This window comes from Lolium rigidum, chromosome 3, assembly GCF_022539505.1.
Source record: "Lolium rigidum isolate FL_2022 chromosome 3, APGP_CSIRO_Lrig_0.1, whole genome shotgun sequence".
In the NCBI taxonomy this organism is placed as follows: domain Eukaryota; kingdom Viridiplantae; phylum Streptophyta; class Magnoliopsida; order Poales; family Poaceae; genus Lolium; species Lolium rigidum.
In genome coordinates, this window is record NC_061510.1 from 76,169,049 (window position 1) to 76,191,061 (window position 22,013).

At 45.1% G+C, this 22,013-nt stretch overlaps 3 protein-coding genes and 1 long non-coding RNA gene across 4 annotated transcripts; 1 reads left to right on the forward strand and 3 right to left on the reverse strand.

Moving 5' to 3' along the window:
* Window positions 1-755: 755 nt before the first annotated feature.
* LOC124695056 (putative pentatricopeptide repeat-containing protein At3g05240) lies at window positions 756-1,934 on the reverse strand. The gene has a single exon (XM_047227950.1). The coding sequence runs from the start codon at window positions 1,932-1,934 to the stop codon at window positions 756-758; it is 1,179 nt and encodes a 392-aa protein (XP_047083906.1).
* Window positions 1,935-2,455: 521 nt separating this feature from the next.
* On the reverse strand, window positions 2,456-3,484 carry LOC124702429. Its single transcript, XM_047234571.1, has one exon. The coding sequence runs from the start codon at window positions 3,482-3,484 to the stop codon at window positions 2,456-2,458; it is 1,029 nt and encodes a 342-aa protein (XP_047090527.1).
* A 6,258-nt stretch (window positions 3,485-9,742) lies between these two features.
* On the reverse strand, window positions 9,743-10,223 carry LOC124696934. The gene is made up of 2 exons (XR_007000744.1): window positions 10,108-10,223; window positions 9,743-10,014 (listed from the first exon to the last, which is right to left on the reverse strand). It is a non-coding gene; the product is annotated as an uncharacterized LOC124696934 (long non-coding RNA).
* A 6,800-nt stretch (window positions 10,224-17,023) lies between these two features.
* LOC124701820 (probable glucan 1,3-alpha-glucosidase) lies at window positions 17,024-21,180 on the forward strand. The gene is made up of 6 exons (XM_047233915.1): window positions 17,024-18,591; window positions 18,712-18,985; window positions 19,063-19,198; window positions 19,428-19,638; window positions 19,721-19,927; window positions 20,490-21,180. The coding sequence occupies exons 1-6, from the start codon at window positions 17,035-17,037 to the stop codon at window positions 20,856-20,858; spliced, it is 2,754 nt and encodes a 917-aa protein (XP_047089871.1). The 5' UTR covers window positions 17,024-17,034; the 3' UTR covers window positions 20,859-21,180.
* Window positions 21,181-22,013: the final 833 nt, after the last annotated feature.

A 22,013-nucleotide genomic window follows, 5' to 3' on the forward strand; every position in this document is an offset into this window, starting at 1 on the left:
GTACTGAATTTTAATTTGTTTAGAACAAACCATCAGTATTAGTTTGCAGTTAGTGATAATGCCACGTTTCTAACAGCAATGAAGGTTTTTCTAAGTGTTTCTGCTCCTCTTTTTTTAGTTTATAATTAAGCTGGTTCATAAGTCTGGAACTAACATTATCCTCTGAACTTTTAGGGTCTACCAGCACAGTTTGCTTCCCTAGCAACGCAGCAACATTTTTGGGGGATGGAGCAACAGTTTCCTGGTTGCAGTATGCTGAGCTTCTTTTTAGATTATTTTAGGTGGAGTCAGTCGATATGTTGGTAGATCTGGCTTGTATATTAGTCAGTGTCACAACGATCTAGGGGTACATATTCCCGATGGCTATGGTAGAAACAAATTTTAGTTGCACAAGGTTTCTGTTTTTCCTTCAAACTTTCTCTTCTCCCCACCACCCCAACTTGTTGTGTGATCAATGGATGGTGGAAAAGATGAATCTACACCAATATCTATATCACGTGATATTATTTGACCTACAGTTGTAGAACACGATCGAGTAGACCAATTCTGAAGCTGATACTGTAATTAGCACAGCATAGTGATGTATGGATCTGACGAACCAAACTTGAGCATCAATGTAACAGGAAATTCTTGATAGCTCTTTTGTTCATTCATTTGTATATCTGAAATGGATCCTTACATAAAGGTCGTCCCTACGGGGTTTCATGGATGGTAAAAGGTTTGCTTGTTAGATGGTGATGCGAGTAAGGCTGCTGTTACACTTCAATCCAAGTGCAAGCAGCAGCCTTCTCGATTCTTCTTGCAGCCATCGTCTCCCTGACAGCACAAGCATCGTCCCATTGTCCTGCACTAGCCATCGACTTGGACATGAGCGCGTACGTGCCCCCTCCGGCGTCCACTTCTCCGTGGAGAAACCTCTCCCAGAATCGTTCGCCGGAGGCGCCGTTCACTTTACTCGAGCTTGCATAGGAGCAGTAAGCTCCAAGGACTTGCCGATCGCGTTTCATAGGCATCCGCCTGAAGATTTCTGCAGCTCCGTCAAGCTGCCCGGCTCGGCCGCAGGCGTCGAGCACGCAGGTGTAGTGCTCCCTCCACGGCGCGATCCCGTACACCCTCCTCATGGCGCCCAAGATGTGCAGCGCCTGGTCTGCCAGCCCGACATGGCAGCAGGCATAGAGCAACGCCAGGAACACGGCGCCGTCCGGCCGAACCCCGCGGCGCAGCATCAGAGAGAAGAGCTGCAGCGCCTCCCTGCACCGGCCGTGCACGGCCATGGCCCTCATGACGGTGCCCCACGAGACCAGGTCCTCCTTGTCCGGGAGCAGGTCGAACACCTGGAACGCCAGCCGAGCCTCCCCGCACTTGGCGTAGGCGTCGATCAGAGCGTTGCCGACGACCTGCTCGCCGCCGAGCCCTCGCTTCAGCGCGTACGAGTGCAGCACCTTGCCACATGCCAGAGAGCCGGTGCACGCCACGGCGTGCAGGACGCTGACCACGGTGGCCTCGTTCGGCGCGGCCTCCCCGCCGGAGAGCATCGCCCGGAACATGGCGACGGCGTCCTGCGGGCTGCCGCTCCTCGCGAGCCCCCACACCATCGCGGTCCAGGAGAAGACGTCTCGCTCGGGCATTCCGTCGAACAGGCGGCGCGCGCTGCCGAGGGCCCCGCACTTGGCGTAGACGTCCAGCACGGCGTTGTCCAGGATCGGGTTCGCGCCGGGGCCGCCGCCTCGCCGGAGCCAGAACCCGTGGATGGCCAGCCCCAGCGTGAGGCTCCGCAGCCTGGCGCAGGCCGGGAGGACGCTCGCGAGCGTCAGCGCGTTCGGCGCCGCGTCCATCCTGGCGAACTCCGCGACGGCCTCCGCCGCGCGCCCGCTCCTCGCCAGCGCCGAGATGCGCTTCGTCCACCATACGACGTCTCCCGATGAACGGACCATTCATGGCAATGTTTTGAAGCGGATCACTTGTTCAAAACTTGTTACAGGAGATGAGCCGGACATGGTTCTCTCATTCTGAGCTCATATGCTCCTGCTTAAATAAAACATTCGAAAAATAGCAAATAAAATCAAAAATATCTAAAAACAAATTGTGCAATGAACACCAAATTTTATTATTTTTGCATAAAACAGCAAATATGTCATTTCTCACCACGATGTTGCTTACAGTTAGAGCACATTCTCATGTTGCTTGTCAGAAAAACTCAGATCTTTTTTTAATTTTGTTTGTGAGTTTTCAGATGAGCCTATCTATTCAAAAAAAATGAAAGTTGTGCTTGTGCATATCTCCCGAAGACCATTCATATACTCTACTTGGTTCGTCAACAATTAGTACAAGCCAAATTAATCTAACCACATTCGTGTCCTATTTCACACGTAAAAAATGAAACGTCTCTCGTGAATTGGAAAATGAAATCCTCGAAAATTCAAGATGTTCTCGCCAAAATGGAGTATTCCGTATTTTATAAAGTCGCGGCGGAACAGGTGGCGCCGCCAGCGGCGACGAGGGCGTTGTCCCGCGCCGGCGTTCTTCTCCTGAGGTACACGACGCACTGCGAGTCGTGGCGGTACGTGAGCCTGACCAGGCTCCCCACGACGCGGTACCGTGACCGCGACCGCACCGTGATGGTGACCGGCACGGCGCCCTTGCCGGACTCGAGCAGGTCATGCATGCCGCGGCCCGCCGCGTACATCGGCTTCTCCTGCGCCGCCACGAAGAGCCTCACCGTCGCAGAGGCTCCCGGCCCGACGACGGCGGCGTACGGCCCCTGACCCTGCGCGGTCGCGAAGGTGAACTCGGCGAAGGACATGCGGAGCAGCGGCGGGAGGAGGCGCAGGCTGAAGACCCTGGAGTGGTTCTCCACGGCCATCTCGACGGAGCAGTTGCAGTTGAGGAAGCTGGTGATGACGCCGGAGCCGTCGAGCCCTTCCCCGAGGCTGAACCGCTCGACCCTGCCGACCTTGAAGGAGACGCCGGGGCGGGCGGGCCTGGTGGCGACGACGAAGACGAGCAGCGCGATCGCCACGCTCACGGCCACCCTCCACGCCACCTGGAACGCGATGCAGCAGCAGGGCGCCTCCGGGTCCAGCTTCACGTACCTCCACGCCCCGCTCCTCCGGTCGGCGCTGTCGTCGTCGTCGTCGCATGCGGAGGACCGCCCGGACACCACCCTCAGCACCTGCCGCTGCGGCTTCTTGTCGGTGAGGAAGGAGTTGTTGGAGCCGCGGGAGGAGGAGTAGCGGGACAGCGCGAGGCGGGAGGCCTCCTGGTCGTGCTCGTGGCGGCCGGCGCCGGCGTCGTGCTCGCGGGTGGAGCGGCGCGGGGCGGCGAAGGCGGCCTCCGGGAACGGGGAGAGGATGAGCGCCGTGGAGTCGGACGCCGGGTGGCTGAGGGTGTGCGACGCCGCGGAGGGGCTCTGCACGTAGTAGGCGCACGGGGACGGGTGGAAGAGCGGCAGCTCCTGCTCCTCCGCGCCAATGGCAGGTGCCATGACCACCTCAGCCACCTCTTCTTCAGGGTACGAGCTAGCTCAATTCCGAGGAGCCAATTAAGCGTTCGAAATTCGCTTGCTCTGCCTGTCGAACTGTGAATCAGTGATGGCTTATGTAGCAGCAAAAGGGATCAAGGTTCGGGCTGCGATCATGACACACGAAATGATAATCCGCAGCGACTTGCGTCCAACTTTTGCAAAATGTGGGGGAATAAAGGGGGGGAAGAATGACCGGTATGAGATTACAAGCCGGCTTGACAGGCGGGATTTCATCAATTGTCCCGTTGGGCTTGGGCATAATGACAAATGTCGATGATGGTTAGCACTTAGCTTCGCTATAGCAGTGAGTGAGAGTGCGGGACGGAGCTAGGTGATGAGTGCACGTGCCGCAGTTTTTGTACGTAATGCATCATGAACCTCTGCTTGCTCACTGTGATTAGTAATGGTAGCCTTGGCCTGGCTAGCTAGCTAGCGAGTAGTTAACGTTCTACGGAATGAGGTTATCAGCACATGACAATTACCAAATGCAAGGTGAGCACCAGTGCGCAACGCCATAATTATGTATCATCATGAACCGCAACTCTGCTTCATGTGCTCGGTTTTACCAGCAAAGGGTGACTTAGATCCCAAGCTAGATGTACTCATGCATGCATGCGTGAAATTAAAGTATAAGACCTTGTATTCACTTTCCCCAACGGTGAAAAAGTGAAACAGTACGGCTGTGGTCGGTGGTTGATGAGGTTTCAGGTAGTTGACACTTGACACTATCCGTGGAAATTGCAATTGCAGAATTGTTGTTCGGTTTTTCTCGGTCCACCGAGAATTAAAGTTAGAGCTCATTCAACTCCAATAATATTGAAATTGCACATTGGCATGTGCACTCTATGATGTACAACTCGGATTGCAACCGAGATTTTTGAGTTATACAATTTAGATTTTCACTTGAAAATGAAGTTGCAACTGAGAAAAAAATAATCCATGCAGTACAGGAAAGTATCCACACAAGAAAAAGAGGTTCATTTAGTACAAAATCATAGAGATTACATCACTTGATTTAGAAGTGAACTAATTTTTAGTGGACTAAGAATTAACCACACCCTTTTGTTATCACTTTTGATAATTTGAGTCACCCCTGAATATCTTAGTCTTAGTCAATGCCAAGAGCCATCTGTCCGCTCATAGATCCGTACGCGAGTACAAAATTTTCCTTAGCTTTGAGAACAAACATGTTTTCCACTAGACAAACAAATTATCACATTAATCTCATGGACATTTTTAATTTTTTAAGTAATAGAGAATACATTTGCTGAGTCGACGAAGACAAAATTACATTTCTTTACAAGATGAACATTTGTTTAGACCTATATGAAAGGAACTGTAATATCGGCTGGGAATTACTCAATCCATTGAGACTTAGGAACCCTCTTTTGTTATCTGACACCAATTACAAGTATTCATGGCCATGTCGAAGTTCTCAGGAGATTATACTAGGACGCAACTAGTTCTCGATCAACCTAGAACTAACTTAATTCTAGTCACAATTTTACGTGCGATTCATGTGTAATTGGAAAAATTGTGCAATTACGCATCAATGTGTAATTCTCTTAGGCAGAATCATGATGCAAATCTAACGGTCCTAATGGACCTAGAAATAACCTAATTCTACTTGATCTAGAACTAACTTATTATCTGCCAACATAGAACTGGCAAAAGAGATTATATACTAGCACAAGAAATGTCATATGAAGATTTTTTCAAATTAACTAGAAAGACCTTGCGCGCTTAGCCCGCGCTGACCTATCTTTTCATCGTTGTAAACCATGCACAATTTATTTTCCTTCACTCTAAACCAAATTTTCCTGTTATGATGTATATTGATCTAATAAATAGCGAAATAACTTGGATTCTTGTAATACCATTTATTACTCTTAAGAACTATTTTCATAGAATAAATAATAGGGGAGGCCCCTACTGCGCCATTTCAGATAATTACAAAAGAAGAGACGAAAAGGTAAAACAAAAAGAGGTCCAGCCAGTCCCGCAACCCTTTCATAAGCCTATATTAGACCCTATGTGTGACGGTGAAGTATCTTTTAAAATATCCATACATGCATTTTTGTCTTTCTCAACATTGTCAAACATGATTTTATTCGTGTGGTTCCATATGGTAGAGCTTCCATGAATAATATGAACAATAAAGTATTGCTGAATCCTCTGTTTTTAAGATCCAGATCCATTCATGGTTAAATTTCGACATAAGATTCTGGTTGAAGTCACCCCGAGAGGAACTATTGCCAACTTTATTCTGTCTTAGGAATTTAAATTCGTCGATGAAAGAAATTCAATATGACACAAACCAAAATTCATTTCCCAAAATAGCAAGTTAATAGAATAAATTGGGGAACTCAGACATGGCAAAACATAAAAAAGGAGAAAGATGCCCACATAACCTTAGAGTCAGCAAACTTGTAGCGGGACATGGAACACAAGAGCATTACCAGTGTTGGTGTCTAGAGGGCGCCATAAACATTCAAACAATTCGAAACTGATCACGGCCCATCACATAGAAGATAGCAGCGTATAGTCTTCTAGCAGAACATGTAGTCTAGCAAGGAGAAAAGCACCTTAGAAGTCCCGAAAGAAGAACAAAATGTGTCATCTCCAAAATAAAACATCATTAGTAACTATAAGGAGTTTTAAAAGGGAGAGAACTGATGGCCAAAAATACAGAAAATTAAATCATACACATTACAATAGTGCATTGTTTATCAACCATCGAAGCAAATTTACTCGGCAGCTGCGTCATCTCTGCTGGATACATCACTAGCGCATCAAAATGTGAGAAGGGAACATATGAAGTGGCTCTCTTAAGAAATTTCATCAAAAATAATAGTTGGATAAATTAAATTGTTGTACATGAGCAAACAACATACTACCTGTCATTTATACCATGATATCCTGTGAGAAGTATCACTTGTTCTTCAGCCAACAGGAAAAAGTGTAGTATAAGGTCGGAAACTGTCAGCCCATATTACAACTTCAAACAATGTACGATACCAAGAAAAGAAAATGGAAGATAACATTGTGCAAGCAAAGATTGTGCAACCCTCATGACATATTAAGTGAACTTGGGAAGATTGGAACCGCGTGTGCCGGCCCATTGCTTATGGTGGCCTGGGCGTCCAAGACATTGAGCGTGCCGGCCTCTCCCTGCGGCTGCGATGGCTTTGGCTCTCCCACACTGACGACAACCGTGCTTGGAGCGGCCTCGAACTACAATTTTCAGACGTGGAGCGAGCTCTTTTCTCTGCCTCCACAACCATGTGCATTGGCAATGGACAAAGGGCATTATTCTGGGAGGATCGTTGGATCAATGGCAGGGCGGTCAAAGAGATTGCACCTCTGCTGTACAACTGCATCCCTAGGAGACGGCGCAAAATCAGAACTGTAGCAGAGGGGCTTCATGGGAACAGTTGGGCCAGGGACATCCAAGGTGTCCTTGGAGTTCACGAAATCGGGCAATACCTACAGCTATGGCACCTGGTCCATGCCACCACACTCAGCAACACCCCTGACAGGCTACTTTGGAAATGGACAGCTTCGGGAACCTACACCGCTAGCTCATGCTACCTAGCCACCTTCCATGGATCAACAACTTGTTACTCCTGGAAGCTCATCTGGAGAACATGGGCGCCGCCGAAAGTGAAGTTCTTCCATTGGTTGGCCAATCAAGACAGATGCTGGACCGCCGAGCGCCTTGCTAGACATGGGCTTCCCCACCATCCCAGATGCCTGCTCTGTGACCAGGCACCGGAATCTATGCACCATCTCATGCTGGAATGTCCCTTTACTAGGCAGATATGGCATGAGATCCTGGCTTGGTTAAGAATGACGGCAGCAGCCCCTGACAGCGAACCCACCATCATGGATTGGTGGCACCAAGCCAAACTGGACACTCCCAAGCCGCTTCGCAAGGGCCTCGCTTCTGCTACTCTTCTTATCCCCTGGATGACATGGAAGCATAGGAACTCGTGTGTTTTTGAGGGTGCCCAGCCATCCATCCCTCTACTGCTCTCCAACATCAAAGAAGAGGTCTTTTCATGGGCAAAGGCTGGGGCAAAGGGGCTACGAGTAGTTCTGCCATCCACCTGGGATGTGCACTGATCTTTTTGTACCAAATAATGTATCCCACCTCCTAGGAGGTTGTAAACCTTATTCTACCTTTTCAATGAAATGAAGCGCAAAGGTCCTTTGCGTTTTCTCGAAAAACTTGGGAAGAAACTTTTAATACAACATACAGTTTATAGGGGCTGTCGCTCAGCAACCACTACAATTACCTTTATACATTTGAGCTGCGAACTGGAAGCTAGAAATTTATAGCATACATAACAGAAAGGTTTTAGTTTGTAGGAGCTAAATGTTCAATTTTAGCATACCCATACATTGGAAATGCACTATAACCTCTACCCCGAAACAAAGTCAAGGATAAATTAACTCTGACATACTTCTGTTGGCTTGAGTCCATATAAGCGCCTCAGCTACTGATAACTGGCATATCATGGATATTTTGTATCCATTGCGAAGAAAAGAAGTGCAAATGGGTCTCAATTGATTCCACCTTCAGAATATAGGTACCGAGCATTAATATAGCTTTGAGTAACCTTGCCTCTTCTCTAGCATATACTGACCTTAATATAGAAATAAAAATAAAACGTACTATAGAAAATTGAAGCTTGTGAAAAGAGGAAGAAGTGCGAACACAAACATGAATAACCCAAATTTTCTATGAACAATTGCAACTACGGAGGATGTACCTAGACCTGCAGTTCTCATGGAAACGGATACTTGCATTGTGATGGCCTGCTGCAAATATCCATAGAATATCTCAGGTAAGCTATTCGGAATGCTCTTCATATCATTGCGACATAACTTCTACTTATATTTTTAATCTTTTCGTTTATGGATAGACATGCAAACCCACAACTTTCCACAACGCAGTTATGGAAACTTATAGCTTGCACAATTAATAGAGTTGATGAATCAAATATAAGTATCAACACGTTGGAATACTGGTTTGAACACGTAGGCATACTATAAATCATGTATCCATGCACATATATGGCTCGATATGGAACTGGAGTGCAAGAACACCTACGAAAATGAACTTTTGCCAAGGTTACTTAGAACAAATATGTTAATGTCAACAGTAGCATCTGAATGCTTGAAGTACATAAAAATTAGAATCCTTGTCAGGTGCTTTCTTTTTTCTTTTACAAATCGAGAATAAATAGAAACAGTAGAACACCTAAGTACACTTTATGGTGCATAGATAGCTGTACATACTATTCCTTATCACCTCTAGCTACTTTCTGATTTCACAACGTTTTGCAAAAAAAAAAAAATTCAGTAGAGGGATCCGTCATCCGGATTCTGTGTTCTCTTTATAATCAGTGAAGCATCATGGAGTATGAGGATAGAGACATACGACCATGGTTATTTTGATGTACAAAGTCCCTTTCCTCCACCTTGGTTCCTTGGTAAGAAAAAAATCAAATGGGTATTTCAGCAAGAACCTACAGAGTAAAAATGAACGCTTCATTGACTCCACGTAATTCCAATATTGAACAATCTAAATATCCAATCAGGAATGTAGGTAGCTAGATGTCATCTTCAGGGTTAATGTAAGAATGGAAAAATGATCTTACTCTTGCATATGTAGTTACCTACTGGGAAGGGCAGGCCACCCTATGAGACCTGCTCGCAGATGCGCCAGATGGCTGGCCTCTCCTATCGTGCAACTTTTGTTGGGTCTGCGAGCAATGTCGTCGGGGTAAGACTGGATGGCAACATGCAAGTAGGCGGTGGCATCATGCATAAATAGAGGCGGCGACCAGTGACCTAACAGAGGAGGGGAATCGCAGTGTGGTGTGGACACGGACGGCGGCGTGTGGGGAGGCAGCGACGAAAAGATGCCTGATCCTCCAGCCCCTCCTTCCTTTTCGGTTGTGCACATCAAACTCTATGGTTATCGATGCTTATCTAGAAAATAACACATAATTTAAATATTGTTGAGAAGCATGTCTATAACCACATAATCCTTTTTATGTGTGAACCACTTTCAATTTACACAAAGTCATGAACTATGGTGGAGTAATATAAGTGTCTTCTGCAAAGTACGATGTCTGAATTAGTACTGATATCTAGCACTATATGTATGTGTGGCACAGTACATGGCTTAGAGGAACAAATTCAGATCAGTGATCAAGGGGACAAATCGATTGCAGACAGTTCTATAGAACACTAAGGAGTTCCTGACCTACTTATTACAACAGCAGAGCACCAGACTAACGGCAAAAAAGAGACCACAACATCACACAAGGAAACAGGGTAAAACAAGAATTTAGAAACAACATGGGGAAAACCATGTACTTTACATCCAGAGACAATTATATGCGACCAATAAGTCTACGAAAATTGAATCAACAGCGCTGGGTTGATGAGTGAGATGAGATGGAATGAGCGGCCACAACCTGCAAATCAATCGGCAGCTCGTAGATTCATCCCCCGAGTGAGCAAGATCGACAAGAATCAGGCCGAGAAAGGAAGGGGGAAGGGATACAGACCTAGTCGTGAGCGGCAGTGGAAGGTGAGGAATGCCCCTGTCTAACGCCGCCACACGCCATCGCAGCTCCGCCGGAGTCTCATGTGCGATGTTGTCGCGTGCCACTGTCTCGTCGTGGGAGAGGGAGTTGGGGATCTGGGTAAGGCGGTGGGCCTTGTGGGGGGCTGGTGCGTGGTACTGCGGTGCCCATCTGGCCCCTTCTATCTACAGCCTGAAACCGACTCTGGTCAATCGACGCGTCGCAATTCCATTGGGTTAGCACGCCGAGCAACCACAGGGGCTCGGAACCCTGGGAGCTTAGAGCTCTTAGAAGATAACATCGTACTCCCTAAATTGATTATTGGCAAAAAGAACTTCATCAATAATTTCTCTAATGAGTGTTTCTGGCGGTTGTCATTGAGAGCAGTTTCAACTCTAGATTTCCCTCATAACTAACCAGTATCATGATCATCTATCATATAGCATGCCCTATAGCATCCAAAGACGTACGCTTAGACATCCCTTTAAGGGCCACTTCTTTTGAGGCCTCGGTGAGCTTACGGAAGAAGCACTGCATGCTTCTCACAGAAGCCCGAACCTCAAATATGTTACGGCTTATAATCTTATTTAGCCCAAACTAGAATATAAGCCAGAAAAAATTTAGGGTCCGGGCTTCTGGGAGAAGCTGGTGGGGAGAAGCTTCTCCCAGAAGCCACCGGAGAAGCCCAAAAGAAGTGGCCCTAAGTCTGGATGGTGCATGGAGTACTTGATAGATGTAAAATATATACATGAGTTTTTTTAGTTTATTGTGTCATATTCCAACATATTCGCATCATAACAAAGGTTTCATCATGGTTTTATATTGATTTACAAGATCTTCTATAAAATCCCATTATTTCGTTATTTAACTCTGCGGAAAACGAAACCCCCTTTTTTGGACTTTCAGGAGCTTTCCTAGCCTCAAATGGAGCGGGAATTTTTGAAATGTCATTCTTTGATGGACAGAAGCTCCGCATCTAAGGAGTGGACCATCAAGTCAACTAGGCGCCTGGTGGGACCCATAGTGCAACCAAACTTGCCTACAACACCATGGGTGGGCTTCACTGCCTCGTGGCATCTTTTGCCTATGTTTCAACACCTAGTGATCTATCTTGACCTAAAATTGACTATATATGTGCCCATTTGCTTTTTCTAGAGGAGGCGGCCGCAAACAGAGAAACCACAAAACACAAATGGAACCACTGAAGATTGGAGGGGAAAACCTCGCCGGAGTCACACTGGTTGCTCCTCCGCCTCCATAATAATCATCATCATCACCGCCACCAGCATCACCATCTCAATCGTCTCCTTAATGAGTAACTTGACCAGTCTCTCTATGTACTTCATTGTTTTATAACCACATGAGCTAAGCTACATAATTGTGGTCATAGTTGTAATTTCTTTATGGTGGATCTTTTGTTTATGATATGAGTTATGAGATGTGAACTTTTAGCATGTGCATGGTGTCTTCATAGATGCATATGTTACCCCATTCACGTATGTGTGTTCTCATCAAACTTGTATCCAAGAACCCAAGAGAGACATGTGTGTGTTAGATGAAGTAATCTGGTAGCTGCATTTGGTTAGTGTCATAAATTTGGTTGGTACTATGGGTTTTACCTTTTCTAGCTACTAGAGATAAATGAATGTTTATGCTATTTCATCTAGTGATAATTAGATGGTCTTGTTTGTTTAAGGTAGCATATTTGTTATTCAACATCATGTCAAAGTAACTAAGGCAATACTCTGGTTTACTTAACCTTAGTTTGTGAAGTTTTCTCTTACTGAGGGAGTATTAGTAATATGTGTTGCATAATCTCAATGCTAGGATGTGATGCCCATATGGATGCTTATCAACTATTACATGAAACTTAGTCGCCATTAATTTGTTTTGTATAGCTATATGCATGCTGCCATGTCAATGAGAGAGAGGTTGCCATGTCAATGAGAGAGGTCAAGTGAATCTATGATTAGACTTAAATTTCCTACATAAGAAACAACTTTACACATTACTTTGTATGTGATGGGATTCACAACAAAGAAAACAAAAAAAACCTATGAGGAGTGAATAAAACCGAGATCCAATCTAGAAGAGACAAGATGTAATCTGGGAAGATGTAAGCAATGGGAGATATTAGATCTACATACCCTTATACTACACAAGCGAAAACGGTTTAGTACTCTGTATGATGTAGTCGTTCCTTCCGTGTATTAGCACCGCAATGAGCGGTACCTTCGAGATGTGCACACGTACAGCTTGATAAATACTTGTTCTCCTCGATCGAGCAACAAAGAGATGAGATGTGATGTCGCTTAGAGGGGTGAATAGGCTAAAACAATTACGAATTTAGCTTGTAAGAATATAGAATTAAACTAAAGTTTATTTTACAAGAACAAAACCTAAATAAGCTAGACTCAACTAAGTGCAACAACAATAACTTAAGCTAAGCAACATAGGCACAAGATATATGTAACACACGTGATAGCAATATATAAGTACTTCAACCACGAAGGCTATCACAAGGAAGTAAACTAGCGTATAGAGATAACCAAGATAAGCAGAGATGAAGATGTATTCTTGTTTTCCCTTACACGAAATAAGGTACGTCACATTGGAGAGATGAGGGCTACCATGAAGGTCTCTCGAACGCCACGAAGGCTCACCTTCTTCTCCAAGCCAATTCCACGAAGTACAAAGGCCTTTTTCTTCTGGCCAGCTTTTCCTCCACTCCGGAGATGGCAAGCTCCCCAATCGCTTCACAAGCTCCACGAAGGAGAAACTCGAGCCTCTTCACAATCTTCCATGAAGAGGTCACCGGAGCACCAACCGCCAAGCCAACTAGGAGGTCACCCTCTAAAAGTAAAAAGCTCGCGGTCTCTCACTTGAACTAATCATAATGGAGAACTCAATACTATGGAAGGATGCAAAGTAAGAACACCAATTAATCAAGCTCAAGAGGTTCAAAATAGTGGTAAAAATGTACCTAAGAACCCTAAAAAACTGTTAGGAAAGAAGCCCCTTTTATAGGAAAAGAAAATTTAACTGTTTGGGTGAATCCCGACCAAAGTCAACGCCAGGGCTTGTAAACCGGCTCCCACGACGACCTTCCTGGTCGCCATCCCGGTGGACAGGCTCCCGGACAAGAATGCCCACCGAAACATCACCGAACAACTCCTAGCAGTAGTTCAGGTATGGTATGGCGCATGGACTGGTGAAAACCAGACCATCCGGCACACGTCCCAGTGAGGGTCCGGTAGACCGGATTTGCCGTCGACAGGAAATTGAGCAAACAAAACTTTTGGGTCCGGACTCCTATTTTAGCAAACTTAGGCTTTTAAAAAATCTAAGAACAAGATCTATCTAATAGAGACTATAAAACTCCAAGAGGATCAAGATATTAAATACCAAAAGTGGGGAGAAGCTAGAAACAAGCTCAAGAACCTCCCATAGAGAAACACCAAGAAGCCATAGGAATAATGGTGCAAAGTATGCGAAGGATTGACCGCTCTATGACAATGTGATCAAGTTAGCTAATCGAAAGCCCTTCTTGATAGTGCAACTATCTATCCTATAACCTGGTCTCCCAGCAACCACCTTGCGACCGGTAAAAGGAAAACCTAGCAAAGCCATACCTTTGCCTTTTGCATCCCTCTTGATCTAGATGAAAACGCTTCAAGCTCCATTTTAGACGGAATGCTTCACTTGATCATTGTTTCTTCGTGAAGACTCGCAATTTTCTCCCCCATACACCACTATGGGATAGCTTCATTAAGGCATATCTTCACTATTAGCCTTGGTCAACCTTATATCTCTCCTCATGCTCTATCATAATATCTTGAGGTACATAGAGAACTCTTCATTTGATTGCATGCTCTAAACCTTGGTCAACCGTAGCTCAACTCATGAGACTATCATGACACCGACTTAGAGCAATATCTTGAATTCTTCTCTTGAAATCAAACTCTCAACATCTTGATCATATCATATTATTCTCTTCAAATATATGATCTTGATGGCAATACTCAAGGTATATCTTTGTCTTCATGGCATCCACCCTTGAATCCAACACATGGACTATAAGCATTACCTACAGAATATTTCTTCATATAAAATCAATGAAAACATTTATCCATAGGAATTGCGACTAATTACTAAAACCACACATATGGGCAATATACCCTTACACAGGTGGCCGCACTGTGTGGTACCCTCCGGTACCTTCCCGAATTTCCCTGATACAATACAGGAAAAATCCTAAACTTTTCTAAAACCATAAAATGACTTTCCCATATATTATTATTAATCTCTGGACCTTTCCGAAGCTCCTCACGGTGTCCTAGATTCTGTTCGAGATTCTAAACAAACCTTGACGACGTGGGCTTAGCCCAGTGGTTGGGGTCGCAATGGTGCACCCCACCCGACCGGAGTTCAATTCCTGTCAGGGACGAATTTCAGAATTTTCACGCCAAGTCCCTCTTCTACTATATCAAAAAAGTGTCTAGTTCCTCCTAGACACGGTTTCATTTTTTTCTAACAAACCTTCGGTCCCACCATCATTAATATCTTATTTCTATCCTAGCAACATCGAGCGCTAAAAATGTGTGACCCTACGGGTTAGAGAATATGTGGACATGATAGAGATACCTCTCAAATCAATAATCAATAGCAGGACCTAGATGTCCATAATAATTCCCACACATTCAACCAAGATATTATCGATTGAACCATGATGTCAAGGATTCAAACAATCATGTGTTCCATTCCCTTTAATTTGTCTCGCGATATTTTACTTGCCTTTGTCTCACCATAGCTAGTTCAATCTCCTTCATAGCAAGTACTCTTTATTACTCATGCCATAATACACCATTCTATTGTGGCTAACCCATTAGTCACGTGTTTGCAAGCGATATAGAATGTGCATTATCTGGCGGACCCTAAGTATATATCTCTCTCACGTGGATAAACAAATCCCACTCTTGATACATGCTACCTAACAAGCACTTTCTGATATGCCTAGAAGACACCTTTATGATCATCCAATTACGAAGTGATCATTGATGCGCCCAAAGTATTCTTCCGGTACCTAGGAGTAACATAATCTAATGATCCACATGTTAGGATACTTGATGTTGGAAAGCTACAACAATTAAACATAGTGACATGACATGATATCGTGTGGAAAGCACGATATCAGCGATCTACAAACCCCCTTGATGTTATGGTGAATCATGCATGTAGTAGAAAAAAACATAGTGACATGATCTTATTGTTTTCTTAATTAGGTCTTATTCATCACATCATTCTCCTAATGATATGACCTTGTTGTTAATTGACCACACATGTCTATGATTCGGAAACCTTAAACATCATTAACCAACGAACTAGTCAAGTAGAGACTTACTAGGTACATGTGTTATTTATGACACCACATATGTATTATGTTTCCGGTTAATACAATTCTAGCATGGACTATAATCATGGACAAGAAATATGATAATAACATCATTATTATTACCTCTAGGATATATTCCAACAGTATGCTCTTCTATTTTCAATTAAATTTGAATTCAAAATACAAAAATACTTTGTATTGTTAGTTTGTTAGATTGCATATTTGCAAACACCATTAGCTTTAAATTTATTTTACATTAGTATTTGGTTTGGCACTTACACGCATGTGTGCCCGAAAAACAACACAGTGGAGTTAGAGGCACAAAATAGGTGCTTTGTCATTGTAGGTTGCATGAAGAGGATAAGGAAAGTAAACTTCTATTCCTTCGATAGTTCGATATAAACCTTTTGAGTCATTCTTACGGGGAATTTTTTCTTGCTGCATTACTATGCGTTTGGAGACCAAATGAGTTAGTATACACATGTAATTTTCTTGCCATTAGTACTCTACCTCGTGCTTCAGAAGTAAGATAAAAAAATTGACTTGTCGACACCTAAATCAAGACAAAACAAAAGATTGCATCAAAGTTTAGGAATAAAATCATCAATAACCCGTTTCTACATATGTTGGACAATCATAGTTACATTTGGCTTGAACGAATGCCGAAAAACTACTCGTCCAGTTTTCAAGCACAAAACGTAAATATGTCGAGCTCAACTAAGTTCAACAATAACTTTAAACTACAAATAAGCACAATAAATATCTCACCCGAGATAAGCAATAAGTGTAGATTCAAGCTCAAAGGCTATTGAAACGAAACGAACTTGGTTATATGGTTAACCAAGGCAAGCATACGAAGATGTACCTCAAGCTCAAAGGCTATTGAAACGAAACAAACTTGGTTATATGGTTAACCAAGGCAAGCATACGAAGATGTACCTCAAGCTCAAAGGATAACACAATGAAATAAACTCGATTATATACATATCCGAGGCCCACTTATACGAAGATTATCTCGATGTTCACTTACTCACCGATAAAATCAACCCATCATTGTAGATATGGGGGTTAACATGAAGGACCGAACATTACGGAGTATCACCCTATTCTTCAAGACACCTCCATAAAGTTAGCGTTCATTCTTTGCCCGCAGTTCAGATCTCCCACTGTCCCACATCCTAACATGAACTCTTGTGATTTTGTGAATCTATCAATGCAAATCAATTGTTTCACATTCGGTTCTTTGTTTTTTGTAGCATAACATTTTGGTTTTCAGGTTTTTTGAGAATATTTTAGTTCTCATGTTTTTTTTAGAACATTTTAGTTCTCAGGTAGCACATGTGTTTAGTCAACTCCTCATCAACTAAAGCCCATACCCAAGCCCCAAGGCCCGCTCTGCGTCCAATCCGACTGCACGACCGGCCCATCCATCCAAGGGCGACTGCCCCACCTCCTCCAAAGACTCCGGCCAAGTTCACTGCTCCACCAGTCCCCACACCAGATCCGGCGCCGCTGCCATGGATCCACCGCCGCTGCCGCGCCTCCTCCGCCTCGCCCTCCTCCTCCTGCTGGTCGCCTCGCCCGCCGCGCTCGCCTGGAAGAAGGACGAGTTCCGCAACTGCAACCAGACCCCCTTCTGCAAGCGCGCCCGCACCCGCGCCCCGCACTCCCTCGACTCCCCGCTCTCCCTCGTCGCCGGCTCCCTCGCCGTCTCCCCCGACGGCGCCCTCACCGCCCAGCTCTCCCACCCCTCCCGCCCCCGCCCGCTCCTCCTCCGCCTCTCCGCGCTGCCGCCCCACGCGCTCCGCCTCCAGATCGACGAGGACTACTCCACCACCACCCCGCCGCACCGCCGCTTCCACGTCCCCGACGTCCTCCTCCCGGACGTCGACTCCCGGACCCTCCACCTCTCCAACCCCCAAACCGCCGGGGGCGCCTCCACAGTCGCGCTCTCCTCCGACCTCGACGCCGTCGTCAACCACGACCCCTTCCAGCTCACCGTCCGCCGCGCCGGCTCGGGCGGCGGCCCCGTGCTCTCCTTCAACTCCCACGGCCTCTTCGACTTCGAGCCGCTGCACGAGTCCAAGCCCGAGGGCGACACCTGGGAGGAGAACTTCCGGAGCCACACCGACACGCGCCCGCGCGGCCCGCAGTCCATCTCCTTCGACGTCTCCTTCCACGGCGCCGACTTCGTGTACGGCCTCCCCGAGCACGGCTCCACCTCGCTCGCCCTCCGCCCCACCCGCGGCCCGGGGGTCGAGGACTCCGAGCCCTACCGCCTCTTCAACCTCGACGTGTTCGAGTACCTCCACGAATCCCCCTTTGGGCTCTACGGCTCCATCCCCTTCATGATCGGACATGGCCCGGGGACGTCTTCAGGGTTCTTCTGGCTCAACGCCGCCGAGATGCAGATCGATGTGCTTGCACCAGGGTGGGATGGCGCCGCACCCACCGAGAACGGCCGAATCGACACGCTGTGGATGGCCGAGGCTGGCGTTGTCGATGCCTTCTTCTTTGTCGGGTCGGAGCCCAAGGATGTGATCAAGCAGTACATTAGCGTTACAGGCACGCCCTCCATGCCGCAGCAGTTTGCGGTGGCGTATCACCAGTGCCGATGGAACTACCGGGACGAGGACGACGTTGCGGGAGTGGATGCTGGGTTTGATGAGCATGATATTCCCTATGACGTGCTCTGGCTCGACATTGAGCACACGGATGGCAAGCGATACTTCACGTGGGACCGCTCCACATTCCCCAACCCAGAGGAGATGCAGCGCAAGATAGCAGATAAGGGGAGGAAGATGGTGACTATTGTAGACCCACATATGAAGAGGGATAGTGGGTACTACCTCCACGAGGAAGCCACTGCTAAGGGGTACTATGTGAAAGATGCAAGCGGGAATGACTACGATGGCTGGTGCTGGCCTGGCTCATCATCTTATCCTGACATGTTGAACCCTGAGATACGGGACTGGTGGGCTGATAAGTTCTCCTATCAAAACTACAAGGGATCAACTCCAACACTGTACATCTGGAATGACATGAACGAGCCATCTGTCTTCAACGGCCCTGAGGTATGCCGCTGTATTGCAATATGCCTGTGCATTGTCTTGCGAACTTGAGGTTTACAACAAAATTGAAACATTATATGCTTGAATTGAATAAATCATTATTGTATTTTCTCTCTTGAATAGGTCACCATGCCTAGGGATGCAATACATAATGGTGATGTGGAACACCGAGAACTGCACAATGCATACGGGTACTACTTCCATATGGCTACTTCAGATGGGCTTGTCAAGCGAGGCGAAGGTAAAGACAGGCCATTTGTTTTGTCAAGGGCCTTTTTTGCTGGAAGTCAACGCTACGGGGCAGTTTGGACGGGCGATAACAGTGCAGATTGGGATCACCTTAAATCTTCTATTCCGATGGTTTTGACCCTTGGTCTTACTGGCATTACCTTCTCTGGTGGGTGGACCTAAATAACAACTTCGCCTCAGTAATCCTGATGTTACAAGCCTTACTAACATGCAAAGCTTTGACAGGTGCGGATGTTGGCGGATTCTTTGGTAATCCAGAACCTGACCTGTTGGTGCGTTGGTACCAAGTAGGAGCTTTTTATCCTTTCTTTAGAGGTCATGCTCATCATGACACCAAGAGGCGGGAGCCATGGTTATTTGGGTAATGCCACAATCGTGAACTTTATGGTTTTTTATTTTATTTTATTTTAGAAGTTCTCACCCTAGCTGATAATCTCGTATAAAAAACAGGCTGCTAGTTGAGAAAATCATTCATGATGACGTGACTTCACTGTCATCTATGCAATTTTTCTTCATAAACTTAGTTTGGAAAGGTAGATCACAAATGATGTTTGTTTTGAGGCTAATATATTCTTTCGTACTTACTACAGAGAGCAAAAAACTGCCCTCATGAGGGAGGCAATACATATGCGCTATTCATTGCTGCCGTACTATTACACTCTGTTCCAAGAGGCTAGTGTAACTGGTGTTCCTGTTATGCGTCCTCTGTGGCTGGAATTCCCTGATGACAAGGAAACATATAATAATGGTGAGGCTTTTATGGTTGGGCCTGGCATTTTAGCCCAAGGAATTTATGAAGAGGTAAGTGACAGTGCATACATTTTTCCCTGAATAAATAACCCATATTTTGCTTGAAGTTGCAACATACCTGTTCCACATACAGGGCCAGAAATCAGTGTCGGTTTACCTTCCTGGTAAGGAGCTGTGGTATGACTTGAGAAATGGATCTCCATACAAGGGAAGTGTCTCACACAAGCTGCAAGTTTCAGAAGATAGCATACCAAGCTTCCAAAGGGCAGGTACAATTGTGCCAAGAAAGGATAGATTCAGGCGCAGTTCTACGCAGATGGTCAACGATCCATACACCCTGGTATGTTGAACATATTTTTTTTTTACATAACTAGCATTTAAATGTGGTTGTGTACTCATATAGCTCTTTCCTAACTCATAGCTCCATGTACCTGTTACTGTATTTCTTTGATGCGCGACTAGTTGCTGTTCGGTCACCTGTTATTTCTTTGATGTGTGACTAGCCATTATTAGAGTTATTAACTTATTGTCTACCTGACATCTCATAATATTTTTCCTGATGAAAAGTTACATGTGAACCTATTATTTTTGTATACTAAAGAAAGGTTCCATGTGAACCTTACTCAAGCTAGCCCCTTTACTATTAGTTGATGTTGTTATGATGACCAAATAACATCATTTTGCTAGTGTTGTTGAATTATTAGGCTCATTGGTCTGTTAGTCAGGGTTGCTGTGATTTGATCACTTGAATTGAGCATTGTAGATGCATTATCTTGTGCGAACACAAAACCAGCTGAATAATAAATATCAAATCTGTTTGGTTGATGTAACCATTAGCTACATTACTAGTATGGTTTATTCTTTCAAGCAGACTATCTAACTTTGTAATTTTGCAATATCAGGTGATAGCCCTCAATAGCTCGGGTTCTGCAGAAGGTGAACTTTATGTGGATGATGGGAAAAGTTATGATTATCAGCAAGGGGCATTCATCCATCGGTGTTTTGTATTTGCAGACAATAAGCTAACTTCGATCAATATTGCCCCTGATAATCTGGGCAAGAAGGTATTTTCGACTGAGTGTGTGATTGAAAGAATTATAGTCCTTGGGTTATCATCGGGAGCGAAGAAGGCTATTATTGAACCTGGGAACCAAGAAGTGGAAATTGATCTCGGACCGATTAGTTTAAGGAGTGGTTCGAGGTCTGTTGCTCCAACAGTCAGGAGGCCTAATGTCCGTGTTATAGATGATTGGACCATAAGAATAGCATGATATGCAAGCCCATTCACTTCTGGAGCCTGATTTCTCGGTTGTTCGCAGCCAGGACATAAAATTGGGCAAGTTAGAAGGGTAGTAGCCTCGCAAGTGTTTATCTGTGGACACCCAAATTTCATTGTTGTGGTGGCATCAAAATTTCTGCATGTACCTGGTACGCATGCTGTTTCTACTGCCAATTTTGACATAAGCGGAGACACAAATTGCTGATGTATACTTGTAGCTTTTATACTGATTTGTGTGCCACGGTCCGGTGTATGTGATATGGAACATTACATTTTAATAGCTTTTTAAAATCTTAGATGGTTCTTGGTGACTTTGTCTGAGGTTACGGATTTATTGTTCATGAAATTCTTTTGTAAGCGCTATATCCCTAGGAACTGCTAAGTGAGCTTGGGAGGACATGCTCCTGGCTTAACAAAAAAAAGAAGTACACTCCGTGAGAAAACAACAAACTCAGTAAGATGTTTTTTTTTAAGATCAAGACGATGCAATTCTAGCAACACATTTATTTGTGTGGTGACATTCTTGTTATTTTGCTGAACTAAAAATAACATGTTTTCGTACAAAAATTTGCAGATAAATAGTATACTACCATATGTACACTACTTGTTTTTTGAAAAAAAAATTGAAACTTTAGAAAACACGTGTTGAAGTATTTTTGAACTAAAGAGTGCAAGTGAGCTCGGTAGCAACATACTATTTGATAAAACACCCCACTTTAGTTTGCCGTTTGCCCCAAAGGGCCTATTTAGTTTGGCAGGGATGAAATGCCCTGCTTTACATTGCCCATTTGCTAAAATGCCCTGTTTTGGGTGATTTACTGCTACTAGTTGAAATAATATACTCCTCTTAAGCTAATCTAATCTCTAACCTGCAATTACCCCTTTGTCCTTCAGTGGATTGAGGCGAACCTGGCCACCTATCCAAGTGCATCTTTGTCCCTCCCTCCGGTACGAATACGCACTTAGGCCTTGTTTACTTCTCTCGTATTTTTCTTCCTAATGGGTATGTCTCACCATCACATGAGCCAAGCTGCCCCTTTATGGGCATATGTGTCTTCATTGGGTTTGGATTGGTCATGTTAAACTTCTTGAGCATGTCCCTCACATATTTTTCCTGGGAGATGAAGGTGCCTTTTACAAGTTGCCT

Coding starts and splice junctions, on each gene's coding strand:
- LOC124702429 (XM_047234571.1), bottom strand. CDS start 3,484: ATGGCACCTGCCATTGGCGCGGAGGAGCAGGAGCTGCCGCTCTTCCAC.
- LOC124695056 (XM_047227950.1), bottom strand. CDS start 1,934: ATGGTCCGTTCATCGGGAGACGTCGTATGGTGGACGAAGCGCATCTCG.
- LOC124701820 (XM_047233915.1), top strand. CDS start 17,035: ATGGATCCACCGCCGCTGCCGCGCCTCCTCCGCCTCGCCCTCCTCCTC. Junction 18,592..18,711: donor CTGTCTTCAACGGCCCTGAG/GTATGCCGCTGT, acceptor TCTCTTGAATAG/GTCACCATGCCTAGGGATGC. Junction 18,986..19,062: donor TACTGGCATTACCTTCTCTG/GTGGGTGGACCT, acceptor AAGCTTTGACAG/GTGCGGATGTTGGCGGATTC.